At 45.2% G+C, this 15,724-nt stretch overlaps 1 protein-coding gene across 8 annotated transcripts in view; it reads left to right on the top strand.

Moving 5' to 3' along the window:
* Positions 1-15,724, top strand: part of znf521 (zinc finger protein 521) — a 122,866-nt gene that overhangs the window by 16,910 nt on the left and 90,232 nt on the right. For 7 of the 8 annotated variants that reach the window (XM_072713466.1, XM_072713464.1, XM_072713441.1 and 4 more), the window contains one exon: positions 2,930-3,127. Coding sequence is in view for 4 of the 8 variants with exons in the window: in XM_072713441.1 (XP_072569542.1) it covers positions 2,930-3,127 (198 nt within the window). In the remaining 4 variants the exon portion in view is untranslated. Of the gene's footprint in view, positions 1-2,929; positions 3,128-15,724 lie in introns of those variants that run through there. The other variant, XM_072713453.1, reaches the window with a different exon arrangement.

The following is a 15,724-nucleotide window of genomic DNA, read 5'->3' as shown; positions in this document are numbered from 1 at the left end:
CAGAATGGGCGGCTCGCTTCGTCATGTCGGCCATCGCCATGGCAGTTAATGCCGTCATCAATGTTGCTTATCAGCTCTGAATAATTGGTCTGCCAAACGGTTCCTCAATTGTGATAAAGCTAGAAAAATCTCACATGCATAAAATCTGATGCACCAAGTCAGTGGCTAACACACAGCCAGCAGAAGTAAAAGGATTGTTAGCATCAAACCAATTTGCTGTTTGTCAGCCAATCGTGAGTTTAGATTAAGTACAAAGGGGCTGTAAATGCTTGTACCAAGGAGGGATTTTTTTCCCCATACCGAATGATGTAATGTTTATAACATGTTGTATTCGTCAGACCATTATATTGGCCCACAATCAAAAAGGTGGTTTTTACATTTGTACTGTTTTTTTCTATCTAGATTTCTTTGCGCTCTGCCAAAAACAACAGAGAAATCTGAGTGATGGAGAGTATCTGAATCGCCTGAGCCCTGCTCAAGCCGCGCTCTAGCTTCCCCGGCTGCATGAAAACCAGATTCCTGTGACAGTTTTAGCGTGTTCCCAACACAGTGCTGTGATACCACACTGACAAGGTGCCAGCCAACTTTTCTTTAGGTCCACCGGCACAAAAGTGTGACAGTGACAACGTATTTTGATGCGTCTTTATGAAGTCGAAGCAGAGCCTACACAACACCTGCGTAATCGCTACATGACAGCCGATAACAGCAGCCTGAAGCATTCTTTACAGGCTTGTGCCGGTGACATGACACGCTATGACAGCCAGGTCTGCGTACGTGCATCCTGCTCTCTGTCATCTGGGGTTAAGCAACTGAAGGCTCCACTGAAGGTGCTGTACCGCCACCATGAACACGTTAGCTGTGCTACAAAAACCTGCGAATGAGGCAAGCTGCTAGCAGGCATCTGCCTTCGTGATTCTACCCACGGAATCCAACCGAATTATGACTGACCATTGCAGAATTAAGCAAGAACTTTCCGTACAGGTTTCAGAAATCATTCCAATTAGCTATTTAAATCCAACTGTAATGTAACATACATTAATACACTGAAATAGGTACATGATAGGTAAGCACTTGATTGGACAAGTAAGGCAACTCACAGTCCTCAAAAGTGAGCCTTTTGCTGTCAGCCAAGGCAATCTCTAACAAAGTTTGAATCCCTACGTTTCTCAAAAGAACCAAGCCAGTTTTGTTACACGTCCAGCCATACTGAGCCCCCATTGGGGCCATAGAATCCAGCCGGTGTTCCAGGAGAGCATCTTAGACACTTTAACACTCGGAATGCTGTGGGCAGGGAAGAGCTGTAAGGACATCAGCTTGATTACCCCATCATCCATAATAAAGTCTACGGAACATGTGTGCCTTTCATAACTGGTCGGCGTGAATCCGGTGTCCTGAGATCCGATAACCATCGATTTCTCTTTGGGGAGAACATTTGGGAAAATATTTTTGCGCGCTTCTATGAAAAGGTCTTCTTTTGTTTGACTGATTAATACCTATTGGACGTGACTGATCCCGATAGATGGTGTGGAGTTTGAAGGAACATGGAGTGTACAGCTGCAGGGCTTGCGTGGGGAGCATTATGTTCTGTAAACACACTCTGTTTTGTTATGCCTCATCTCAGCGGAACTGCGGTGCTGGTATTTTTATAAAGCATCTTCCAGAACTTTCCATCGCCTTGAGTTAAGGACAATGGTGGGTGTGATGGTACATCGATACTTTGCTGGTGCTGAAGTCCTGGGTGGCCCTGACGACTTACAGAACTGCGTCCCTTCAGGGGAAACTTGTACAGCACACATACACACACACAGACACGCATACACACACATACAGACCACAACAAATATGGCTTTGCTTGAAAACACAATGCCAGTTATTAATGTTAGGCAATATTCGCTTAATGTTGTGTGGAGAAGAGCCTCTTCACCTGCCAGCAATCGTAACTCTTCCATTGCATTATCCAGCCACTCAGACAAATTGTGTGCCCTCTGCAAGAAACGAAATTAAAGAAAAAGTGAGGCGTATCGATGTGTGCGACCCGCAGCTGCCCTCGTGTGCCGATGAATTATTCAGGAAACCATCAAGTGTTTTATCTAAAGCATTTCTGAGGTGGGGAAAAAATGGGGGAAATTTGGATCCATGTGCTGCTGTTTTTTCTCTCTACAGTTTGTTGCCGAATGTCTTTATTAAAAGCCATAGCACAGTCAGGGAAGCCTGTGCTGTGTGGCTCTAGTTTCCCCAGGTCTTTTCAGCAAGATTGGTTGTGGGATTTGGTGGAGGGTGCATTTGTGTGGCAGTTGATGAAATGCACTTGGTTCATCGAGCCAAACAACAACAGTATCAAGGCACCCTTAACAGTACCCTTCATGCTGTTTGACATGATCACTCCATGTATGTTCATGTTCTGAAGTACAGGGAGAGACAGTGGTATTATTTCAGAGTTTTGCAGTGTTCAATGATTCTGTTTGTAATCTGTATTCAATGCTATGGTGTACGAAAATATGACAGTAATAAACCAAGATGTCCCTTTTGATATTAGCATGTGTCGCAAAGGGAATCTTTTTTGCACTTTGCGAGAAATAAAAAATGATCCTGGAAGATGCAATTTTTCAAATCAGCCTGTTGTTCCACAAATTAGCTAACGGCAAAATGCTCAAGTGACCTAGTTTTAAAGGTGCTTTCACACGTCTTCTTATGTGCTGAAACAAAAATGGATCCGCGATCTAATTTGTAGTTTTGGGGATGTGTCACTCTTCTTCCAGGCTTCGGCAATATAAAGTAAGGTGTCTACACCAGGCCTTGCTTACAAAGACTAGAAACACCCATGCCTATCTTCGCGGCCCTGCCTCCTGCTGTCCTCCCAGTCTTACTTATCCTCGAGGATGCCTTATCCTGCCCTGATGTCCCTTCCACTCTCCCCCTGCCCCCACAGACCCGAATGGTGAACTAGGAAAGCCGGTAGAAGATGGGACGGACAGCGAGCTGAAGAGCCGGCCGGCACCTCCGGAGGAGGGGGAAGAGGGGGAGGAGGAAGAGGAGGAGGCGCTGCACAGCTGCGACGGCTGCCTGCAGGTGTTCGAGTCGCTGAGCGATCTCACCGAACACAAGATTAATCAATGTCAGCTGACAGGTAAACAATGCTTAACACCGCGCTGCTTCCGCCGCTCCCGCCGCTCCCCGTCGCCCCACGCCTCTCCCTGATGGATTTCACGCATGTCGCCCACCAATTAATAAGCGTTGCTGTTTTTCTACATCTCAGGTATGACCACAGGTGATTTTATCTCTCCATTTGATTTGGAGCCAACTATTAAGAGAAAAAGATTTTTCTTAGAAGCAGGGATATGCAGCACGTTAAATAGGTGTTTCGCTCATGCATCAAAGGTTGACATGGGACTTCTAAACTCCCCCCATTATATAAAATCAGGGGCGGCACCAAAGCAAACCCCAATAAAATCGCCCTCATCTACGACAGCACCTTTGTTTCCGGGAGCCTGGTGTTCTCTGGAAGAACAAACATTGCAGTCATAAATTTTTCTCCTGGGTTTCTTAAACAGAGGATCATCGCCAAGGAACACACTGGTGTGCCTGATGCTAGCAGCAAAAAACAGAAATGCAGGTTAAGAGACTGTAGCTATTTCAGATGTCGGTTGACGGTTATCAGGAATCAGGGGCTCTCCTCTCTTTTCAGCACTTGGTTTGGCCAGAACCACAAACGGTTATCTTGAGGCTTGGTTGGCAGGACCACTCTTTTATTCTTTGAGAAAAAGAAAGGAAAAAAGCAACTTTTCTTCTGCATTCTCCAGAGGAGAACACTGAAATATTAAGAGCAATCGGGCAAATTCTGGCTGTTTTAAATACTGACACAATGCCCAGGGAGGCATATCTACCGTTTATCCGGAACTGCTTTGGAATCTCCAAAATATGAAGACTACATAGCTTATGTTTGTGTAAAAATAGCTTGTCTTTAGCATACTGCTCACATCTATCACAAGTCCTATCTGTTGAATGTATAATCTGCAGCACACAAATATCATCAAATCTGTTTTATTTTTCTCCTTTTTAAATCATTTCCCCTTCAGAAGCAGTAACGTGTTTGCAAATTGACCTTTGACTTGCAGATTCAGATAAAAAACACATTAATAAATACGGGAACTTAAATCCCTCCATGCTGTGACAGTATCTTTGTTCATAAGAAAATAAAATCTCCCTGTGTGGGTTTCCTAAAGTTATGAGGATGTGCTTTTCAGCACTTTCTTAAATACCTGGGAATCTGTGACAATCACAGGTACAAAGAACACAAATATGCAGCATCCATATGCTAAGCTAAAGCACATCTTATAAAAAATAAAAAAGGGACAGAATAATATTTGCAAGACAGTACACTAATTTATTGTGAATTTTACCATGGTCTCGGGCCTGGTGGAAAATACTGTCAGTCTTTTTTCCAATTTGTTTCCAATCTGGAAAAGAGAGGATTTTACCTACTACACATCTTCCAATAAGCGTGACATTTTCCTTCCAGCTGTAGTGAATATGTGAAAACGTGTCCAGTTCCTCACCTTGTTCGTTGTGCATTTTGCTCCTTATACAGGAGCGGTACATCCACACACAGTGCACTTCCTGATCTTTTAGTCATAAAGCAGGGTGCTGCCCAAGGCCAGCTCGGTGCTAACACCGTGTATTATTTATGCCAGTTGTACCTTGAGTTTTATTGGTGGGGGGCTGATTAACCATGCCAAAGGCTTCACACTTTCTCCACACTGCTATTGTAATGTCAGCCACACATTCTTGTCCTGAGTGCACTCCAAAATTACCCATGTCGGCAAATCAGACCCTGTGTGATGAAACAAAGAAACTTAAATGGACATACTATGACAACCACCCCCTTCCCCTCCCCCCAAGTTCATTAGCATTTTCAATAAGAATTGAAGTATTTTAGGACTCATTATTATTTGTCATTTTTGATGCCGTGCTGGTGATGGTGCCCTGGCTCACGACTGGTAAGCAAAGTCTAATTTAAATGATTCAGTGTCGTATAAATCAACATGGTGTGTTACAGATGGGTTTTTAGTTCAAGTAATTTCACAGCCAGATTTAACACCTGCCTGGGAAATGTACGCGAACCAAAGGTGTCTGATTTAACTTGCAGTGTTTTATAATGTATATTTTAGTGAACACTGCTTAAAATATGGGGATTCTGGGATTTCATCAGTGCATGGTCCTTGTTACTAATTCCTTCAGTTTTGCATAGAAAAGTTGAAACGAGCGTCCTGACCTCCCAGTTGTTTCCAGGTTGTGGGTATGGCTCACTGCAGTGAATATTTACATTTTGGAAGGGGAAGGCATCCTGAGAAGGTCTGGGCATCATGGCCCCCCTCCGACTTCCCAGTCATAAAAATAAAAATACAGTCATCAGACAGGCCTAGAAAACTGGTGCTGGTTGTATCCGGGCGAACTTACACGTCTCCCTCCCTGGCAATCGATGGCTGCAGTGGTTCCGCCCACTCTGTCAAGGGTAACATCTTTTCCATCTAGTCCAGTCCTTGCCACTGCACTGCAGCAAGAGCACAGGCCTATGGATTATCCTGCATCCCTTGGTGCAGTCGGCGCTATCGATCGAGCTAATGTGGGACCGTGGGAGGGCAAGTTGCCCCGGAGAAGCTGCAGGATGTTCCCACCGGAGGTTCCCGTGAGACAGTCTGGGCCGGGGGGAGGGGGGGGGGCTAGGTGAGGGATCCAGATCGCTGTCACCCCACCAGCCTGAAGGATGCCGTGGGATCACATTTTATTGTAGACATCAGCATCACACCAGCAGAGATAAAGCACTCGTGGAGGACAGGCACAAGATGTTCTCAGTCAGCCTGCCGTACCGTTTGCCATTAAAATACCCATCTTGCAGGGTCTTCATTGCAGCACTCATGACGTGTATTCCTGTGACGTTTCTCTTTTGAGGAGCTCGCATCCAAAATGGCCACCGCAAAGCTGCCAGGACGGCATTTTCTATGGGTGGTCCTACTGATGCCGCTGCCCACTTGGCGTCCTGACAGTCCTGTACCAGGGCTCGCATCTCTGCAGGGTTTCTGCCCGTGGGCGTAAAGCTCTGGCCTCCATCTTTCCATGCAGTCACCCCTTGGCCGTGGCACCGTGTGCACTCCCTGAAGGAGAGCCCTGCCAGATGTCCCTCCAGTGGGGTTCGGCGTGGTTCGCTCCATCGGGCTCGCTGCTTGTCTCTGCTTGCTTTTCCCAGGGCGCTTCTCCCCAGGACACTTCTGGCTTTGCTCCTCAGGCTTCCAGTTGAAGGACAAAAGGCAAAAAAAGTCTCACAAGCAGAAATAATAAGACCTGCAACTGACTGAGCTTTTTGTCCTTTGTGGTGGTGTAAACATATTCATAGTGAGATTTCTAGCCATACGCCATAGTCTGAAAATTAATGTCATCCTGTTCTTACCATAAATCGGATATGGTCGACTCCTTCTTGCTAACCGGGTCGGATGGGATCACTGCATTAAAAGGGTATTCCCTTGAGAAACACCTATTCTGGTTTTGTCCTCAAAAAAACCTCTGAGTCTCTCTGTGGGTTTGGGGGCCTGTTATTTGATTCCTCTGTGGGCTGACCTTTAAATAACTGCCTTTCGCTGTTTCTCTACACGCTAGCCTAGCATAAACAAAGCAGACCCACCCCCCCACCCAGCCAGCCCCAAAAACCCAGCACAGCCATCACACTGCAATTTCTGCAAACAAATGAATAATGAACGAAGAAATTGTATGTGTCAGGAGCATACGTGCCTATCTTAACTGGGTGCCGTACCCATCAGCACCTCCTGTACAAGGGGAGATGGTGACTGAGGCTATTCTTATATATAATCTTTTTGCTTTAATCACGAGCCTGAGTTTGCGTTGTTCTTTTGACGATGAGGAGCTTTGATCAAAGAGAGGGTCCGGCTGAAAGGTTTGGGTGCTGCTGCTCACTCATTCCACCCCCATTTCCAGACCGTTTGTGGAATGTCCATGAAAATGCACATGTACGTGCAAATATATATGTGTGGTATGGACACTGCACTGCAACCAGCTACAGCGCTTTAAGAATTCAATTAACTTGGCACGTATTTCCTTAAAATTATTTATTTTGCTTGGTCAGCCCAAAATTTGCTCTAAGTATATCACATGTGTGTGTGTTAGCTTACGGCACAAAGCAGGCTATTTTGCAAAGGGTCAGCAGTGTGGAAACGTGCAGTAAGGCTGTCATAATAAAAGGCTCCTGGCAGTGATTGGAGTGTAATTGTCGTTTCCAGCAAATTCTTGCTCTCCAGCACTGTCATTCCAGCACTTCTGTTTTTTTTTTTATAGTACTTTGTCATTTGTCTCTGCTGCATCTTTCACCCAAAGCAGCATATCTGGCATCTCGTCAAGGGTACAACAGCCAGACCCTTGCGAGACTCTGGAGACCACCACGATAAGAGTCCATTATCCACGACTATGCTGCCCATACAGCACAAATACTCCCTTCACTTTACAAAATGTGTCCCTAACTGTACTGAGCTGTACCCCTGCTGACATTGGAAGAACCCTTTTGGGGGAAGCTGAAGGGGGTCCTGTTTCAGTAAAGTGTAGCCTGACTAATCAGCTAGCACTTTGTAGCCTAGTTCTTACCACGCTGACATGACTTCATGCTTAAGACCCAGCATGGGATTTTGAAGAGAGCTTGAAGAGGGCAATGCCCCTTGCAGCCAGCCCAGTGTCTTTACGGAGGTGGTTACCGATTGTTAGGAGACCTGCTTGCCACCCGACTCTCCTTTTGTTTCTTTTTTCCCCTCCTCCCTCCCCTCCTTTTACCGCCGCTGGTAATGATAGCGTGAGTGTCGTTAGGAATTCAAGGCAGATGTACCCCACAGGACTCCTCTTCCACTCCCTGAGGCCTCGCATCCTACATTATGCACCATATAAAGTATTTATTGGGCTCCATTGGCAGAGCACTGCGGTTTGTAGGGAGGCTGGTCTTCGAGCACCCATGCAATGGCTCCGGGGAATGCAACCTAGGCGACAAATCCTCCATTCTACACTCTTTCTTCTCTCAGGTCCTCTTCACACACATACATGCTTATACACATACACAAATACACACACATACCACCAACCCAGCCTTCCTTCTGGGTTATTCAGCCAAGAAGCATCATCATAAATTTGTTGCGGGGGGGGGGGGGGCAGGCATATCACACTGCTTTCAATGTTTATTCTGATGGCTGTATCCATATCTCTTCTCCGCGGGAGATCCGGCCTGAGCTGACTTGCCTGACACACTGCACTCGATATGCAGATAGCTTACTCCAGCCTGGTCCTCTGGAATGTTTGGTCATCAGGCTCCCCACTGAACAGGCTTGTGTGACCATCAGGTCATTCGTTGACTGGATTCTGTTTCTGAGATCATACTTTTCAGTCAGAGATGAGCATTCACATCTCGTGTCCTTTTATCAAGCTTAAACCTTATTTAGTTATTGTTTTTATATGTAATTACTCGTGCAGTGATTTCTGGAGTATGGCTTTGCATTCAGGAAGCCTGGTTCATCCAGACCGGCTCTTCATCCTTTGTTCGCTTGCTCTACGGCTTGGGTGCCGTCATAATTTTCAAAGGGGAAGCTGAGGAATGGGGGATATTAAATCTTAATCAGTCTGGGTTCTGCCTATTTGAATTTCAGAAAGCGTTAAGTAGAAGTGTTCCCCAGTGCTTACGGAAGTGGAAAACAATTAAATAATAGAAATCTTTCACTGTTTTGTCACACAGTCGACTTGGCGCCGATACAGGAGCTGAGGCATAACCAGCAAGCTGCCCACAGTCCATAGTTATTGGTGGTGGATGTGTGGTTACCTAAAAAATCAGCAGGCAGTCCCTTAGGGGTAGAAGACCCCGGCTTTCAGACAATGCGTTCAGAAGGTCCAGCGAGGTAGAGTGGCAGTGGACCTGTGTTCTGGTGGCAAGCAGACATTTTGAGATCACTCACCAGCCTCGCAGCTTGCTCAAAAATGCCCCAATAAGAGAGGAAGGCCGGCCAATTAGGCAGGACAGCTGCTTGCTGATCAAGGACGGCATAAACCACCAGGTTCTGATGCAGCTTTGCCTCGTTAGAGTGGTAGAAGTCGGTAATTACAGATTAATTTTTGGGCTGGTCTATTGCATGCCGGCTGTCTCCTGGATTCTGAGGGTTCAGGTCCACCAGAGAGCTGAGCACAGGTTGTGCGGCATTCGCAAGCGGGACCCTCCGAGCGCCTGCTCCGCGTAGCCATGCAAGCCTGCCTGTTCCCGCCACAGATTCTGGAAATTTCTTTATTCTTCATTGGCTGCTGACAGCTATGGTACTTCGAAACCGAAGTAATATGCTCTGATGTGCGTGATTATGGGAATGTTTACTTCGTCTCCTGCATGTAAATGTGCACTGAGAATGCACTTGAATCCTTCCTTGGGGGTGTTTAATTCTCTTTAGAGCCACAAAAAAAAAATCAAATAAGCCCCCCCCCAACACCTTTGCAAAATATTCAATTTGGTCAAGCCAAGAAATGAATTTGTTGCTTAACAGAATAAACAGGACAAAATACAGGGGGAGTTTTTTCTCCTATCCATTCTCTCCTTTCGTTATTTTCTGCCCTCCGATTTTACATCAAAATGGAAGAAGGTTGGACATTGGTTAAAGGAATGTTTGACCTGAAACCATTGCAAAAACATACCCTCCGGCATGGAGCTGATGTTAATATTTGATATTTCATCAGTCGTCACCCCTATAGTTGCAGATCCACTGGCATCAGTGGCCTTTTATGAAGACTTGAGTGTGAGCACCATATTTTGAGCATCTGCTGTTCTTAGAGGCGGGTACGAGAGGAGCCCCTTTAGCCACAAGGATTAGCACGTTGGCATTTTCGGCAAACCCCCTTCGGGGGTCCCAAGTCAACAGAGCAGTAAATATATCACCGCATATTTGAATAAGCGTCGAGGGTGGGTTACAGTTAACCCCACCGCCTGTGGGCACGTGTGCTGCACCGAGTCCCGTGTCGCTGTTGGGGGAGGTCCTGTCTCCGACACGTGGCCTTTAACGACCCCCGCAGTGGGGAATCTGTTTGCCGGCAGAGAGATATTAACATTTTTCATTTAGATGAAAAACTAATATTGTTATTTTGCTGATGAAATGATGTCTTTTGTGATAACTGTTTTCTTATCATCAATGATGAATGTTTACTCATCGATGCTCACCATCGTGTTTGATGTCTACTTTGGGCCCATCTTGTTGCCATAGTTTTTATCTATGGGTTGCAAATTAATGTACATTACCCTTGTGCTTGTATTTGTTGATGGTATAACATCTTGGTAAGGATTATTCTCTTCACATGCGTAAAAAGAGGGAGTCCGTTGTCTTAAAACAGGTCTGTCACCAAACCGTGGGACACTTTGCACTTCCCCGATTCATGGGCTACAAACTACCCTGCATTCCAATACCCTCTCATTGGGTCGGTGGTGCTAGACGGGTATCGATCACGTTTAATTAAAATGATTAATTATTTATCTCCCGTACAGTAATGACAAATCAATTGGAGCACCTTTCTGAGCCGGCTACATTGGCAAACGGTGGCAGCCAAGGCCCCCGGTAGCCTTGACAACGGTCTGCCCCCATGAGCAGCGGTGGGTGGGGATACATCTCTCATCCACAGTCAATTTCTATTGATCCCTCCACACCAGAGGGGGCGTCGCTGCTCTGGAGCAGCGGGCAGTGCTTTGTATGATGTCTTTACATGGGTTTTTCTACTGTCTGACTGGAAACACAGTTTTAAACCGTTTTTGCACACACATTAACTTTTTGTGAACCGTTATCTGAAGGTATAAATAGTCATACATAATATACCTTTTAGGCAACATAATATTCAAATAGATACACAAGTGCCTTTGTAATATTTTGCTAGGTGAAAATTACTGGTAATCTGTCAGTTTTTTCCCTTGCACATTGTCCTTTGGTCTGCATTTCGAGCAGTATCACAGGAGGTAGTGATTATCCCTTTTGACACATTTATCCTTGAACGCTAAATGGTAATCAGCGTGTTGTCCTCTGCAGCGAAGGCATCTGTGTAGCACCGTGGTCGAGGAGCCCCGACGCCTGTAGTCGCAGCTTTAATAAGCGAATCAAAGCACTGGCACTGAGCCTCCGGTGCCTAAAATGGGCATGTTTGTGTGGAAAATGAGTCAGAGGAGCAGGAAACTGACCCACTACCGATACTTGGCTACCGCTTTACAAACGTTTGACCACTGTTTCATTCTTCTTTTGCTTTTTTTTCCTTATTCTTTGGCTGTAAACAGCGTCACAAAAAAAAAAAAAACAGGATGGATTATTTTTATTTAGTTATTTGTCATAGACCTCTCTTTGTTTTACTGGTGGGGGTGGGCGGTGGGACTGACAGCGTTTGCATGAATCGCTGCGGCAGCTTTTTCCTGGTTTTCTGGGGACGCTCTCTTGCGGTGTCGGCCCGGGAGCTCGAAGGGGAAGAGGGATGTAAACAACATCCGTGGACGTCACCAGGAGGACTGTCACTGGCACATCCACACTGCTGTTAGGAGCCCCTGAACAGCGCCCTCCAAAGGTCCATCAGGGTTACAGCAGAAAAGAGCAGTGCAGGACAGGAGACGCGGATGTACACGTGGACAGGTAGACTGCACACGGTGGAGCAATCGCAGCACTGGTCTGAATGTTGCTCTATGAAGCCCTTTAAAAAAGCAGCATACTGTCAGTTCTGAGGAATTTCTGAGGAATCAGCCGACTTGCTTGGCTTCTTCCTTAAGGTTGGAATACTGGATCCCGACGAGGCCACGATGAGCCAAAACGTTATACTAAAATGTTGCAAGATATCCGCCCGTTTGCATTGGAAATGTCGATGGAATGAAAACAGGAGGACTTCTGGCATGGGTTCCGCAGCTGGATCAGAGGGGCTTGTTTGCATTTTCTGAGCTGGAGATGAAATGGATTCTGTCATTCATAAGGGCACCGTTCAGTACTGACACCTTGACTGTGGTCTACAGTCTGCTGAATTTTCCCTAGAACACATTAGGCCAGAGTGTCAGGACTCATTTTGATTTAATAACAAATACCACATGGCTATAATTTTCTGCTGCCAGTATTGTAAACATGACGATAATAGATCTCCAGTTGTGATGCGGGGAAGTCGACTAAAATATCTTTTTGGTTTGTTTGTTTGTTTTTCTTGACCAGCCTTGAACGATCATTTTGGGGCCAGTCACAGCTCAGTAGGACTCTGAAAAGCAGATTAACACAGAATTTAATGGCACACTTGCATGTGTTTGCCAATTAACCCCTTTCCAAAAGCATTCCAGTACAGGAGCAAGTCCCATAGTTTACATGTAATACAAGCAAAGATATCATAATAAGTGTTGAAATATCAACATAATTAATGTATGCTGACTGAGTAAGTAATACATAAGTATTGGTGCTGCATATCCCTCTCCAAAACTGTTACACTTCCCCCTGCCGAATTCTGTTTTCAGGAAGCAAGGCATTCTCTGCTGTTTAACCCGTTGGTTTGGAGAGCCTGGCCCTTGTGGGCCTGTCTTAGATGTTACACAAGTCGGGTTTTTCTTTTGCATATGAGTTAGGATACCTCTGAAATGTACTGTATCTTCAGTAGAGAAAGGTCGTGTAAATGTCAGGCTGGCGGCCGTGGTCGAGCGCGTTGCCGTGTCGGGGAATTCCTGCCACCGATTCTTTTCCAAAGCTCCGTGACATCCCCCGGTGGGGTGCGGCCACTTCAGCGATCGTGACGTCACTGTAGCTGCTGGACTTCGCCCCTCCCTTTCCAACGTCCGGTCTCTGGCACACATTTGCCTGTGGTTTTGCAGAAGTGTCGGATATGCGCATGGCTTGCCATTAGCATTGCTCAATCAAATCTTCCCAATGTTATGTCCCTGACTCCATATGTATTACATTGCATTCATTTATTTTATTTTTTCGTTATATTTTGATATTAATGCAAAGGCTTAATAGATTTCATGATGCCATATTTTGAATATCTTATTAACCAGAGTTTACTACAAGTATTACCTGAATATATGGACAGTTAGACTCTAAATTCCTGTTGTGAACCATATCACTCTTGGCAAAATGTTAGCTTGAATCTGTTGGCATGAATATGTCTGCTTGAGTGTGTTATTATTTGTGTGCCTTTGATTTTAAGTAGGGATGCACCAATCCCACTTTTTCTGTCCCGATATCAATACCCAAGCTTTGGTTATCGGCCGATACAGAGTACCGTTCTAATACCAGTGTTTAATTAATAAGCTGTAGGCTTTGCCTCACTGTGTCACTGTAGAGGAGACTGTGATCATGCTTTTGTGTGTAAGAGAATATCAGGCTTAAGGTAAACAAAGTTTATATATACAATAACAAATCAGTACATTTAGCCTATATATACAGTGGAAACCGCTTATAGTGATCACGTCTCTGGGTGAAATTGATCACTGGATCAATAGCCGATTTTTGTTTCTTTTTCTTTATGTCTCGACAGATTACTATCTAATTGACATTTGTATATTTATTACATGACCATAAGGTAATAAAACGGACAGCATTGCTATTTACTGAATTTTGAAATGTGTATCATTCAAATACTGTATAATACAGTAGCCTACTGTACATAAGATAGAGCTTACTGTATCTTGTTGGTTTGTTTTTGTCAGTTTATCATAAGCTTTGATGAGTCTATATTTGTCATTGAGAGAAAATTACTTTTTTTCTCATCAGGTTTTCTGTGCATGCAGCATCAGCCTTGGTTAGCTGGCCAGAACCAGACAGGGTAATTACCACATGACAAAGTAGGCTTATCAAAGTAAAGTTTAAAAAAATAACGTAGTTTAAATTTTTTCCAAGACCCAAATTGAACATTGTAAGCAGATTACTTGATTACTATAAGCTAGTTTCCACTGAATGTATTTATTCACCTTACTTGAAACCTCAAACTCAATCATTTATATCAGGATTCTCAACTCTCAGCTTGTAAGGTCATTACAGAGGAACAAAAGGCTGATTTATACTTTTGCATTGAATGGACACTTCTGCATCAATTGGACACCCTAAGTACGACATAGCTGTTGGACCCTACACCACAACCCAGCAGCGACACAGACCGCAAGAGCTGTGACTGGACCACTTGGTAGCTTTCATTTTTTTATAGAAGCGAAGAAACCGTAGCTAAACTTATTAAATGTTAGATATAAATTATGCTTCAGTTTCATTTTCTCTCGCTTCTCCATAATGTGCACTAAAGTTGTTGCGGTCTTTCTGTGCTAGCATTAACAAACTCTGTGTACTCTGTGCTTGTGTTAAGTGGCGTGTTGTCCCTTCCTCCTCTTGACACTTTAGCAGAACAGACCTTACAGTCGGACAAAATGCCGCGGCTTTGAGTTTTAACGTAATGTTGCAATTAAGTGGTATTGGTCCTTGGTATTCAACAATTTTTATGAGTATGAGGCCCGATATCCAATGCTGGTATCGGTATCGGTACATTCCTAATTTTAATTGTTGTCAAGGTGGGTTTAGGATTTATATAGTTATGAAAGGAGATGTACTCACAGTCTACAGCAGCGCCCATTTGTCTCATAAATTACATTGAGCCACGTCCATGTGTTTGCTAACCGAATTTGTATTTCAAAAGTAAACCGATTGTTCTGACAAGATTATTTTGTGTCAATCATATTCAAATAAGAGATTAATTCCTGTGCAGCAAAACGGCTAGGCTGCTAACTTTGGCTGACTTACTGGCCCTGTAAGAGGTGGAAAAGAAACAGGGAAACCTGCATGGGAGTTATAGAGCAAGCAGTATGTAATTTACTTTTCTCCTCAGGCAAGCCGCCCTGGAGGCTGGGACAGGCACAAACAAGGAATGATGGGGTGAACCTGGGAATGCTATTAATCTGCATCACAAATGTAAGCGGACTCCAGAAAGCCCGCAGACGGAGGACCGAGCCCCAGACTCTCACACTAAATAAACATGGTGGCTTCTGGGCGTGCAGGCCGACTCAGTCAGCCGGCAAAAGGCCTCGCAGATTTATCTCGCGCCTCTGACTCGACATGAGACATCGGTATTGGGCTTTCAGGGAGCGCCACCCATTGTAGCCCTGAGCATAAATACAGTATCATATGAAGCTGTATAAATTGATGAAATGTACAGCTGTTATCTGTGCATATCCTCGGAATAAATGTGTTTTAAAAAGGCCCACAAAGTGTTCCGTTTTTACTATCCCTGCAAGCAGGCAGGCAGGCACAGGCACAGATGGAGGGGCTAGCCCTGGAGACAGGCCTTGACCCGGAGCTTCAGCCATCAGTCCGTCCCCCTGCACCAGCGGGCCTCGGCACTGGCACGCTCCGCTGGTTAAAACAGTCACGGTCCGGCCCGTCTTTCGTGGCCTCACATCTCTGCCTGCCTTAGCCATGCTGATAAAACGGGCCCCGGGGGAGTGGGGGGGGCAGGCGCATGTTTGTCCGACACATCAGCAGTCAGTCGGAGGGCAGCATCTCTCCATAAGGGATAACCAATCAGACGACCTGTGAGTTTCTGTCAGGTGACCTCAATGCCCCACCCAGCTCGCCTCACTGCCTCGGTCCCTTTTTAAAACGCATGCGCGCGCACACACACTCACACACACATGCCTACATTGGGCACAAGAGTACAGGCATGAAGAGTCACC

The sequence above is a fragment of the Paramormyrops kingsleyae genome, chromosome 1, assembly GCF_048594095.1.
Source record: "Paramormyrops kingsleyae isolate MSU_618 chromosome 1, PKINGS_0.4, whole genome shotgun sequence".
NCBI lineage: Eukaryota > Metazoa > Chordata > Actinopteri > Osteoglossiformes > Mormyridae > Paramormyrops > Paramormyrops kingsleyae.
This window is presented reverse-complemented; position numbering and strand designations above follow the sequence as displayed.